The 13,772-nt window shown below is 40.3% G+C and overlaps 1 protein-coding gene across 1 annotated transcript in view; it reads right to left on the bottom strand.

Moving 5' to 3' along the window:
* LOC122558123 (mucin-6-like) overlaps positions 1-13,772 on the bottom strand; it is a 276,414-nt gene that overhangs the window by 74,351 nt on the left and 188,291 nt on the right. Inside the window, exons 22-25 of the mRNA XM_087996806.1 lie at positions 10,153-10,402; positions 5,923-5,975; positions 5,447-5,556; positions 5,203-5,354 (exon numbers count right to left, since the gene is read on the bottom strand). Of these exons, the coding sequence (XP_087852932.1) occupies positions 5,203-5,354; positions 5,447-5,556; positions 5,923-5,975; positions 10,153-10,402 (565 nt within the window). The remainder of the gene's footprint in view (positions 1-5,202; positions 5,355-5,446; positions 5,557-5,922; positions 5,976-10,152; positions 10,403-13,772) is intronic.

The raw sequence follows: 13,772 nt of genomic DNA, 5'->3' as shown, positions 1-13,772 counted from the left end.
CTCCGATCCTTTCATGGGCTCAATGTTTCTGGCCATTGAGGATGCCCATTCATAGTGATTGGATGTGTAAAACGTTTGTTCAGCAAACTCAGGGATGACAACTGAGATGTTGCGAGCATTGTGGAAGACCCCAAACACACCTCACTCAAACTCATCTCCCTCCTGCCATCTGCCAGAAGATACCAGACCATATTGGTCTCTCATGGCCAGACTGTGCAACGGTTTCTTCCCCCATGTCATCAGGCTCCTTAACACAGTATGATCGGACCCTTTCCAATCTGAAATTCTTTGCATGACTTAAAATGCCGCTGGAGGTGAGTTACTTGCTGCAGATTCCTAGCCTCTTGCATTCCTTTGTAGCCACAGTATTAATATGGTTTGTCCAGTTTAGTTTCGAGCGAATGGACACTTTAAAGATGTTGACAGTTGTGGAAACAGTGGTAAATATTTAGGGGTGTTGATTACATTCTCTCTTGTTGGAGATGTCTGGCACTTACGTGGTGCACACGTTAGTTGCCTGAAGGTTGTCCAAGCCCAGTCTTGACACAGACTGTTTCAATGGCTGAAGAATCACAAAGGGTGTTTAGCACAATGTAATTATCAGTAAAACTTCTCATTTCTGAACTTTTGATGGAGGGAAGTTCATCATTGAAGCAGCTGAAGATAGGACAGTACACTGAGGAACACATGCAGAGATGTCCTGAAGCTATGATGACTGACCTCTAAACATCACAATATTTTCAAATGTACCAGGTATGACTACCCTGTGGACTGACTTCAAACTGGCTGGCCACAGCCACTGTATTATGCACTAGTAAATAAAAGTTGACTTGGTGACAGGATAGGTAAAAACAATGACTGCAGATGCTGGAAACCAGACTTTGGATTAGTGGTGCTGGAAGAGCACAGCAGTTCAGGCAGCATCCAAGGAGCAACAAAATCGACGTTTCGGGCAAAAGCCCTTCATCAGGAGCCAGTCTCTATGCAGTTATTTCAAGTGCTGCTGAGACTGATGAGCAGCTGGCTTTTGATTAGTCAGTAGCTTTTAGGGACAAGCTTCAATCCTTTAAAGGGGCAAGGTGATGACAGAACTAATTATAGGGCTCTCCATTTGGCCCTCACCCACCCAGAGAAGGAGGACACCTACCTCAGACCACCGTTCATAGACCTCAGTTCTGCATTTAACACGATCATTCCTCAGCACCTGATTGGAAAGTTGAGTCTGCTGGGCCTGAATACCTCCCTTTGTAACTGGATCCTGGACTTCCTGACTGGGAGACCTCAGTCAGTCTGGATTGGGAACAACATGTCCAAAACCATCACACTGAGGACAGGGCCCCCCCAGGAATGTGTGCTCAGTCCACTGCTGTTGACCCTGCTGACACACGACTGTGCAGTGATGCATAGGCCGAATCACATCATAAAGTTTGCGAATAGTACAACTGCAGTGGGTCTCATCAGCATGAATGACAAATCAGCATACAGAAAGGAGGTGCAGTGGCTAACGGACTGGTGCAGAGCCAACGACTAGTCTCTGAATGTGGACAAAACGAAAGAGATGGTTATTGACTTCAGGAAAGCACGGGCCACGCCCCACTGGACATCAATAGCTCCCCCCTGGAGATTGTGAAGAGCACCAAATTTCTTGGCATACTCCTAGCAGAGAATCTCACCTGGACCCTCAATACCAGCTCCATAGCAAAGAAAGCCCAGCAGCGTGTCTGCTTTCTGCGCAGCCTGAGGAAAGCCCACCTCCTAACCTCTTCTAAACCTTTTGACCCATACCTTAAATCTTTGTCCCCTAGCCATTCGTCCTTCCAACAAAGGGAAGAGTTTCTTCCCATCTACCCTCTCTATGCCTTCAGAATTTTATATATCTCAATCATGTCCCCTCTCAGTCTCCTTTGCTTCAAGGATACTCTAAATGTGCCCAGCCGGTCTACCTTTTACCTGCCTGTGATACCAAAGCCTGCAGGGGTTCCAGCTGAGGAGGGTGAGCTTGTATTTGGCCAGGACTCTCCCAGTAGACCTGCACTGGTGAGACCTAAATGCCGCCAGTGACGACTGGCCAAGCTTTCAAGGCCAATAGGACCAACTACAGAGCAGGGTCCCTTCATATCAGTCTGCAGTCCAACGCAATGTGAACAGCCTGTGGCAGGACGGAGTTTGAAACAAGTCTGCTGCCCGAGGCAGTGTGAAACAGTATGCAGCCCTATCTATTCCACATTCTAGCACTGCTGGCTCTAAGTTAGAGCCAGGTTTTATATCGCATCTGACCATTAGTGACATTTAGTGTGAAAGCTGTATGCTACATCATGAATACTGATGCCCAGGAAACATTTGCATCTCCACTTCTTTTGACCCTGGGATGGCCAGTAACTAAAATGAGCTTGGTGCTGGACTCATTTCTGTTTGAAATCACCCACATCATGTCAAATGTATATTCGAACCGGTGACCCTAGAATACTGGGTCTCTGAATTACAAGTCTAATGACATTACTATGACACTACTGTCTCTCTCTATTCTCCTATTAACAAGGTCAAGCATCCCAAATGCATCTTGACTTCTGCACTTCCAAAGATTTTTTTATGTAAACAGAGTTTATGTTTTAGTTTGTATCTTTCCTCTCCTTTTCCATCCTACCAAAATTATTTCTCACCATTCTGCATTAATTTTCATCTGCCATGTTTCTTCATTTCATGTCTTCCTAAGGATTGCCACTTCATTTACTGTAATTCCAAGTTTCACACAATACACAAACTGTGAATTCAAGTTTTGTACACCCAAATCCAGATCTCCCTAACACTATGATATCAAAGTTGTTCACAGAATATTGACTGGCTCTGGCAGCATCTATTGTCCACCTTTAATTGCCTTTGAAACAGTGATAGTGAGCTGCCTTCTTGAACCACTGCAGTCATGAAATGAGGAAGGTGGTTCCAAGATGTTGCTCATCATCTTAGTGATGGAATAATGATAAAGTTCTAAGTTAGGATGGTGCGGCTTGGAGGAAACTTGCAGGTGGGGGGTGTTTCGACACATCTGCTTCTCTTGTTCTTCCAGCTGGTAAAGATTTTCAAGATGCTTTCAGAGGAACCTTGGTGAGTTGTTGCAATGCATCTTGTAGAAACAGGACTCCTGTTTAATAAATTTTTGAGAATATAACTAGCAGATTAGAGAAAGGGAAAATCAGTGGATATGATATATTTAGATTCTCAAAGCTTTTGGTAAGGGACCAGACAGGTTAGTGAATATAATTAGAGAATGTGGGATTGGGTGGGATGTACTAGCAGGATTGAGAACAGGTTAAATGGACAGAAAACAGTGTCAAATAAATGAACCATTTTCAAGTTGGCCAGCTGTGACTTGTGCCTCAGGAAACAATGCTGGGCCCCAGTAATTTCCAATCTGCATCAATAATTTGATTGTGGGATTAAATGCACTAGTTCTAAGTTTTCACATAACAGAAAACTAGGGACAAGTCTTAGTTAGGGTAATACAAGAAGGCTTCAAGACAGTCATAGAGATGTACAGCATGGAAACAGATCCTTCGGTCCAACCTGTCCATGCCGACCAGATATCCCAACCCAATCTAGTCCCACCTGCCAGTACCCGGCCCATATCCCACCAAACCCTTCCTATTCATATACCCATACAAATGCCTCTTAAATATTGCAATTGTACCAGCCTCCACCACTTCCTCTGGCAGCTCATTCCATACCCTCTGTGTGAAAAATTTGCGCCTTAGGTCTTTTTTAGATCTTTCCCCTCTCACCCTAAACATTATGAACAGCAAAAATTGGCAGATGGATACAACATGGAGAGATCTGAAGTTATCCACTTTTTGTCAGAAAACAGATATACACAGCAGTTCTTAAACGTAACAGGCTAGGAAGTAGTGAACTTCAAAGAAAATTGGGTGTCCCTGTGCATTAGTCACTTACTGCAAGCAATTAAGCGGTAAAGTGGCATATTGGCCTTCATTGCAAGAAGATTTGAGTATAGGATAAAGGTATCTCATTGCAATTATAGAGCCACGGTGAGGCCACATCTGGAATACTGTGTATAGTATTGACCTCTTTACCTATGACTTGACATATTTTCCAGAATGAACGCCAAACTAATTCCTAGGATTGAGAGATTGTTCTTTTTGAAATGGTTAAATAACATAGGACTTTTTATTTTCAACAGCATGAGGACTGATCTCATACAAACATAAACAATTCTCACTGACACAGATACAGCAAGGAATTTTCTCTGGCAGGGTGGGGAGGGGGTAAATCTAGGAGACACAGTGTCAGGGTTAAAGGACAGGCAATTTTGGACTCTGAAGAAATTTCTTCACAGAAAACTGTGATGAGCATCTGGAATCTCTGGGACAGAGGTTTGTGGAGCTGAGTGATGAAGTATGTTTAAAACTTAGATAAGATTTCTGCTATTAAAAGCAGCAAGAACATGGGATTGTGCAGGAAACGACATTGAAGTCATGATCTCACTGAATGGAAGAACAGGCTCAATGGTCTGAATCATTTCCTTCTGCCCCCATTTCTCACATCCTTATGGCCCTCATCAGCTCCTCTTCTTTCTATATCAAAGAAGTCAAACATTTTAGTCAAATATAGTTAAGAAGTGGTATATGGAAATGGTGGCTCAGTGATTAGCATTGTTGCCTCACAGTGCCAGGATCTGGGTTTGATTGGGGTCTGGGTCATTGTTGGCATGGAGTTTGCATATTTTCCCTGTGTCAGCGTGGGTTTTCTCTGAGCACTCAGCTTTCCTCTCATAGTCCAAAGATGTGCAGGTCAGGTGGATTGGCTATGCTAAATTGTCTGTAATATCCAGAGATATGTAGGCTAGGTGGATTAGCGATGGGAAATGTACGGTTACAGGGTCTGGTGGAATGCTCTTCAGATGTATGGACGTGATGGGCCAAATTGTCTGCTTTGACACTGTAGGGATTCTATGTCTATGTTAATTTAATTTCTCCACTATGAGATAAACCTCTGTAACTCTTTATTCTTCAACAATTCTATGTTGAATATTGAACAATTGTTTGCCCCTGATCTGGAGACACTAATATCAAAGAAACCAGAATGTGCCTTGTCCTGTATGGATCAGCTGACTCTAAAATAGAGTTATTTTAAAAACAGTTTTTCATTTTTAGCTCAGAGGTAGATCAATAAAATATTTGAATTCATTACCACTCCTCACAATCTTTCATCATTTTTTCTCCTCTTTTGTAGGTCCGGTCACTGAATTTGCATGGACAGTCTTCAGGGTAGACACAACGATCATCATAATCTAAGACCATCCCCTCTGGACATATACAGCCAGATACGCATTTAGCTGGTATCTTTGGGTAAAGTGAAGAATGGACAAATCAATTTTCAAATAGTTAGATTCACAATTCTGAAAAAAAGAGAATTTTTTATATTTCCTACTCACGCATGAGATTTCTGTGGCTATCATCTGGCAGGTTGGTGCACATGTTGTTCCATATTGGTCTTGTGGCCCATGTGCACAGCTAAAGTAAACTTTAGGAGGCTTGCACATTCCTGCAAGGACAAATTTGCTGAGGTTATCCACTTTTTGTCAGAAAAAAGAAATACACAACAATCCTTAAATGTAAGCAGCTGGGAACTTCAAAGAAAATTAGGTGTCCTTGTTCATTATCACTTAATATTAAATTGTGGATGCTGCAAGCAATTAAGTAGATTAATGGCATGTTGTACTTTATTACAAAAAGATTTACGTATACAATCACCATCAATGTGAGATCATTTTCAAGTGGAATACAGTAAGCAGGATTACAAAGTAATATATATGAAACCATATCTTTGATTTTTTTTGAGTATAAAGACACTTGTATGACATATTCTAAATATTTTTAATATTTAAAATGAAAGAGAATTTCATTAGACCTTTGAAGACTGGAGGCTGGCCTGCACATTTCAGTTTCCCATTCCTACAAAACCTGTGGAGAGAGACAGGGAAGAGATTTGAGGTAACCGTTTCTCACTAACGGAACTGGATTTGCTCACCTTGATTTGCTGCTTTGTTCTGCCTTTATTTCATATTTCTGATTTAAGGCCACTTTTTTTCTGTATTTCATTGTCATGTTTCCAGGTAGGATAACCCACATTCTATGTAAACTACTCTTTCTCCAGGTGAACTGCTCATGCTTCATATAGTGCCAAGGCAAATGCTTTCACTCAATGTATAGTGCCCAAGAAAGGTGTTCACATTTCACACCGTGTCCATTCACCATGGGAAATATCTATGCTTTATGTGGAATGTCTGAGATCACAGTCTATTTTATATATAATTGCTCTCATTGTTCAGTCCTTTGAGTAGAGGACTGAGATGTTATGTTGAGGCTTTACAGAATATTGAGGTCTCTTCTAGATTACTGTGTCGAGTTTTGGTTGCCCGGTTATGGGAAGCATATTATCATGCTGGAGAAGGTTCAGGATAGATTTACTAAGATATTGCTGCGTGTGGAAGGTTTGAGATATAAAGAAAGGTTGGGACTTGTTTCACTGGAGCGTAGGAGGTTGAAAGGTGACCTGGTCAAAGTTTATAAAATAATGAGAGGCATAGATTGAGTTGATGGTAGTTGTCTTTTCCCTGAGATGGGCAATCTCAAGACTAGGGGGCACATTTTAAGGGTTGAAGAGTGTGGGCTGGAAAAGCACAGCCAGTCAGGCTGCATCGGAGGAGCAGGAGAGTTGACCTTTTGAGCCTAAACCCATCATCAGGAATTTTAATGAAGGGCTTATGCCTGAAATGTCGACTTTCCTGCTCCATGGATGCTGCCTAACAGACTGTGCTTTTCCAGTGCCACACTCTTCAACTCTGATCTCCAGCGTCTGCAGTCCTCACTTTTTCCTGGCACATTTTTAGGGTGAGAGATTAGATTAGATTAGATTACAGTGTGGAAACAGGCCATACCGACCTGCCGAAGCGAAACCCACCCATACCCCTACATTTACCCCTTACCTAACACTACGGGCAATTTAGTATGGCCAATTCACCTGACCCTGCACATCTTTTGGATGGTGGTGGGAGGAAACCGGAGCACCCGGAGGAAACCCACGCAGACACGGGGAGAACGTGCAAACTCCACACAGTCAGTCGCCTAAGGCGGGAATTGAACCCGGGTCTCTGGCGCTGTGAGGCAGCAGTGCTAACCACTGTGCCGCCCAAGAGGTGAGAGATTTAAAAAAGATATAAGGGGCATTTTTTTACACAGAGTATATTTTGCTGTGGAATGAATTCCTGTGGATGTGAGTACAATTAGAATATTTAAAAGACATTTGGATAGATACATGAATAGGAAAGGTTTGGAGGGATCTGGTCCTAGAGCAGGCAGGTGGTACTATTTTAGTTTGGAATTATGTTCAGCATGCACTGATTGGACCAAAGAGTCTGTTTCCATGCTGTATGATGCTATGATTCTATATACGACTTATTTATTCTGAGTGTTAGAAATAAATTGTATATATTCAATTGTATTACTATTCTAATGTATAGTAAGGCTTACTCTTATTTGTTCAAATCTTTGGAATCCTGTGGCTTTATTACCTTATAAGTACCTTGATTCTGAAACTTTGTCTATTTAAAAATAAAAGTTGCTAGTTCCTAATGGTATTGTAATATCTTGTTTTACAGGAAGTGCTCACTCTCTATGGAAATTGCCTGTGCTATGTGTGAAGCTCCCAGGCTCCATGATAATCATCCATGCTCCATATGAAGTGTTCAGGTACCAGGCAAAATATGCTCCATGAAAAGCCATGTGCTCCATATGAAATGCTTACACTTCACGTACAGTGCCTGAGCCCAACGTGAAATGTTCTGTTTAACATACAATGCCCACATTCTATGTAAAGTGTCTGTGCTTCATGCAATGTGGGAGCTTAGAAATGTAGTTTCTGTAGGTGGTGGTGGTTAGAGATGTTGTTTTTGCAGATGGGTGAGGGGGTTTTGTGGGGGGAGGGGAAGGGGAACATTACACAAACGGTAGCGGGATTCTTGCAGTATACATAAGGCTAAGATTTTAACGAACATAGAGGTTTTTGTTTAAGAAATAGTTTTAAACTAAGAAATAACTTTAAAGTGTTGTAGCTGACCACAAAAGAAGCAGTAGGGGCATTTCACAATAAGCTTATAGTATGATAAGGGGAACTGGATAAAATAACAGGCAGGCTGTAACAAACAAGGACAAGGACAGCAGGGTAGTCAGATAAGGAAAATTAGAGAAAAACAAGTGAAGTAATCGGCTTATGATAAGACAAGACTAGACTAATGGGAAAAGGGAGACGTGATTCTGCAACTTGCAAACTGAATAAAGAATGCCTACATACTTTGTAATTTGCACTATTGCTTGCCTGATTGCTTACGCAAGCGCCTGTTCTTGCAAGGCCGTACAGAATAACATGTTCTTGTTTCCAAGGCTTTGTCTCAGGCTGAATTGTGAGTGAGTTTTGTTTCTCACATGCAATAACATAATTACATCTGAGGTGTCCATATTGCATGCACAATCTCTATCCTCCATGTGTAGTGTGTGATGAATCCTTCTTCTTTTAAGTAATACTTCTGCTGCAGAACCCACCATTCAGTGAAAATGCAACACCCAGGGCACACTCAGTTCTGAGGAATTATTACATTTGGCTGATACAAAATATCAGTTACATACAATTCTGCCAAGAAATAGAGGCAGGCTGAATTGCAAGACTTTTCAGTTACTCCAGACAATTCAAGGGTCACTGAAGAGGCATAAAGACCCGTATATGTGTGAGAGGAAGAGAATAGACTCCATCTGAGGGAGACAACTGAACTAAACAGGTTAGAGGAATAAGTGAGAAGAGTAGTTGGATATCTTTGTGTTGGTAAAATTCAGAAAGAAGTTCTAGAAGTTAGGCAGCTAAAGATTGAGATCAGGGGTCTGAAAAAACCCTTGAAGATATGGGGCTAAAAACAAGCTGTCTCTCATAATTAGTTCTGTCTACCTGACAGTGAAGGTTGAAAAACAGAAATAGAATTTCCTTTAATGTTCCTCTAACGTGGAACATTAGAGTTCAGGGAAAGGCCCATGGGGAGTTCAAGCTTGGTGAAGCTAGATGCCAATGAAAAGCTGGAGTTGTGCCTATGAGTAGGGACAGTTATTAGAACTGGAATAAATCTGGTTATTAGAACTGGAATAAATGTTGAGGCAGCGCATATTAAATCGGACATGTGATGGACAAAAGCCAGATAGACAAAAGTGAAAAACTGTAAGCTGTTGTGAAATTCAATGAAATTTGATAGCACAAAGTGTCACTAATATCTGAGAGAGTTGCTGAGAGACACGTGAGAACTGTCTTCATCACATTTGCTATTTGATGTGCTGTGTGGGATTCTCATTCACAGTCTATTACCTATATTAATTTGGGGTTTTAAGAGTATGAGCTAGATTTTTATTATAGATTGCATATTCTAATACTGTATAGTGAAGTTTATTGTTGTTGTTCCTACGGCTTTTTTCCCCTCAATAAGCTTCCTGAATCTTGCCATTTATGTCCTTTAGAAAATAATGATGACTTGGTCCCTAGCCAGATTATGCCTTAAGTTTGGTGGCCTAGTCTGTGATCATTATAAAGACAAATTCTTTGTGAAATGCCAGTATTTCATTATTGCCTGCCTGTGTCCACAGTCTGTGTACCCATCTTAAATCAATCATCTTGTCAAAAATAGAGAGAGATTTTGAATCATAAGGCCATCCTACAAATTTCAGCACTCAGTTTAAACCCAAAAAATTTGTGTCGAGGCTCAATCCCCAAACATTATAGCAATGCAATCTTTCAGAATAGCCACAAATGTTCAACCCATTAGGTTAACATCTATAATGCATAACTAGCTCAGAGGTGACTGCTTGTGATAAAGGTCAACACATTCTTAATGTCTACAGATGGCATTCATCTGTCACTGATTTAAAATTAATGCATTTTTAAAAAGTGTTCATTAACATGGAAGACAGTAATGACATATAAGAGTATAAAACATTCTTCACTACTTTTCAATTCAGGTCATTCTAAGGTGCTACAAAATTGCATGATATATTTTAAATGTTTTTTTTTCATTCTGATGATTCAATATCTACACTGCTTACTTACCAAGTCTCATAGTTAATGGTGATTGATCTGCCTGGGCCTAAATAGTCACCATTGTTGATTATGCATTGGCATTTTGATGCTTTAACACAGTTACCATAAACATCAAGATATGTATGTGTTGGACAGATACATCCATCAACTGGGACATCAGTTGCACTGCATTCAAAGTCTCGGTCAGATAGTGACACGCAGGTCCGATCACACGCTCTGGCATTGTAGCTGAAAACTTGATGATCAGGGCACATAATTTCTGGGGAAAAAAAACAGTTTGGTAGATTTAAATTGTTTTCTGAGCCTTTCAGTTACACAGTATCTATTTCTAATTAGTGTTATATTTTAATAGAATCACTATATAAAATATAACAACAGATCCAGTGCCATAGTTTAACAGTTAACTCTATTACACCTGTTGGGGGATTCCCACAGAGATTAAGGAAAATTTTTGTAAGGAGTTTTATTACATATTTAATTTCCAAGCAATTCTCAAAGACAGCACTCTTTATCCTAATCACTCTAAAGTGACTTTAAAGTTATTGGTGAGTTCGATCCAGTGATGACGAAAGAAGAGCAGTATATTTTCAAATCGTGATGGTGTATGACTTCGAGGAGAACATGTGGTGGTGTTATTTCCATATATCTACTGCCTCTGTCTTTTTAGATGATATAGGTCATGGGTTTGATAACTGTTGTATTATTGAATAGAACTCAGAAAGGCAGTGTATCTTAATGAAAGTTGGATGGCATGACATAAGATATCCAGAATCCATGATATAAGATATCTTCTGTAGCAGTTGTAGTGGCAGTGTATAGTCAGTAGAGTCAGCCGTGTGTAATATTACAGTTATGTAATGTAACAATAACATTAGTAAGCACAAAATTCAGTGTATATATCTGAGATTTTAATTTCAATACACCTGCCTCAATAAGAACCCAGTTTTCATGGATTATGTTATATGGGGGAACATATTTTTCTTATATTTTCATGGGATGTGGGAGTTGCTAGCAACGTCAGTATTTTTTAGCTCATCATGTTAATTGTGCCTTGGCTTTCTAAGCCACTTCAAGGGCAGCTAAGTGTCATGTTGAAGTCACATGTAGGCCACACCAGTTAATGCCCTTGCCTAGGTGTGTAGGTGGGTTTTTACAACAATCGGTGAGTTTCATAAGTGCCATTACTGAGACTGGCACTCCATTCTGGATTTTATTAACTGAAATAAAATTCTCTATTTCAAACCCAGGGCCTCTGAATTAATAGTTCAGTCACACTACCATTACATACTATCTTCTCCTCCACCACCTCTGCACCCCCACCTACTATAGGGGCTCAATGTACAGCACTCAGACAATATCATACTGGTAGTGGTACTTGACCCAACTACATTACGGCAGTAGTTGGCTCTAAAGGCTAGTGGGAGCTGGTTGGTATTGAAGGAGGAAGAGATGATAGCAACAGTGGCAATTATGAAGACTTTTTTTCCAACTGTAACTCAGCAGCTAACTGAGTGCTGAGCTGAAGTTTACAACAAATGTCAAAGACCAAATTTCTACAGCGAAGACTAAACTGTTGCAACCTGTATTGAAGTAACCTCAATAAAGAAAGACATTTATGAGTAGTGTCTCTTTCAGAAGAAATGGAGGCTATGGAGAGCCAAATCTTTTTAAAAATCAGTTTTACAAGAGACTAAGGTCAGCTCTGATCTGGCAAGGCAATCCCAGAACAAATTACAGGCAAAAATGCTGCAAAAGAAAAATTCAATGTGTTAGTGAGGGCTTACCTATGTCGATTAATCATTTGAATTTGTTTTTCAGCACAGAAACAACAAAAGAGAAGTATGTAGGACATCAGTCTACTATTTCGTTTGGTGCAAATCTCTCAGACAGATATTGCTCAGCTATTATCAAAGCAGTGGTACCACTATAAACACCGGAGGAAACATCAAAGAAGCGCTTCGCAGGAGGCTCCCAAGCACTGATGATGTCGCCTAGCCAGGGGACGAAACGTTTGCAACAAAAACTTCCAGCTCGGCGAACAGAACCACAACAACGAGCACCCGAGCTACAAATCTTCGCACAAACTTTGAACTTGTTAACTCTTTTACAAAAGCAGTTCTAGACAAACCCTATGGTAAATTATTCTTCTGATCTTCACAAAGGTCTCTGTTTGCTTTTCCATGAGGGGATTTCTCTTTTTTTTTTCCCAATTTTTATCCCTCATGGATTGAAATTGATTTTGGAAACCAAATTTTGATTTATGGATCAACAGATAATCATCAGCCATTTCAGCTGCTAGTCTTTCCGTTTTAACTCTCTACTCTTCCACATGCGTTCTCACTACTTCAGGAAGTGAATTTTTGAACTCCTCCAACATAATCCTCTCTCTAAGAGTGTCATAGATTTGATTATTAATGCCCTTATCCACCTTCCAAAATTACTTTGTTTGATCCTTTCAAATTCAAAGTAGGTTTGATGAGAGTCCGTCCTTAGAGTCCTAAAACGTTATCTGTAGGCTTCTGGTACCAGCTCATATGCACTTAAGATGGCTTTTTTGCCTCCTCATAGGCCCAGATATCTCCTCTGATAGTGATGTGAATACCTCACTAGCTCTTCCTACAAGTTTTCTTTGTATCAACAAAACCCACATGGTCACTGGCCACTGTGTTTGTTTCACCACCTTTTCAAATTAGATGAAAAAGACTTACACATCCTGCTCATCAAATTTAGGCAACATTTCAATATATTTAAACAGCTTCTCACCAGGATTTTGGCTACCAATGGCTTTGCTCTTCCTCACTAAGCTTACTTTCAGCCTTCATCTCCATCCTTTTAAACTAACTTTCCTGTCTAAGTGGCAATTTCTGAAGTTCAAACTTTCATTTTCTTATTGCTCTGCTAAAGCAATTTGTTCTTTTTCTCTTTCCTCTGCTTTTAATCATAATTCAAATTGTTTCATTTCTGTTACCCTTTCCTCGTCATTTTTCTCTAACTCCAATTGCTTCATTTTCAATTGGATTTTAACCATTTCTCAAGATTCTGATGGCGTTTCCAGCAAATTTAAATGCTGATCTTTTTTGTAATTATCTCTCCTTTCCTCATGGAAGGAGGCAGCTTCAACCCCAGCCTGTCTGCTAATTCAGCAGATTGGCATTAATCATCCTTTTGTAAAACCCCCAAAATCACTTCTTCCACCCCAGAAAACTCTTTGGTGACTGAAAGAGCCATTGCTATCCCAAGTCCTGTTTAAACCAACCAAATTCAACGCCTAGAATTCAACTCGCTGCCTTTTACTCCAACAACCCTCATCCTAAATCGGAACTATAGAACAAATCCCGCAAACAGCCCCCAATCTGTTATGGACCTGATCAGACCCCCTCGAAACACTTCAAGACCCTAATTTTGGTAGTTGTTTTAACCAAGTGTAGACTGGATATTCCAGGAGTGATGCAACTGGTCAAATCACTGAGTTTCAAACAAACAGAATTTATTTACAAGATTACCAAACGAAACACAAACAAAAGAGAATAGAATACAGAATAATATAATCTATCCGAAAACCCAACAGATTATCCAAACTTAATGACGCTGTTGTAACTACTTGCAACAATCTCCATAAACATCCCTTG

The sequence above is a fragment of the Chiloscyllium plagiosum genome, unplaced genomic scaffold, assembly GCF_037043375.1.
Source record: "Chiloscyllium plagiosum isolate Xiang-an unplaced genomic scaffold, Cpla_swu_hap1 HiC_scaffold_18, whole genome shotgun sequence".
In the NCBI taxonomy this organism is placed as follows: domain Eukaryota; kingdom Metazoa; phylum Chordata; class Chondrichthyes; order Orectolobiformes; family Hemiscylliidae; genus Chiloscyllium; species Chiloscyllium plagiosum.
Note: the sequence above shows the minus strand (reverse complement) of the source record. Positions and strands in the feature narration are given on the sequence as shown.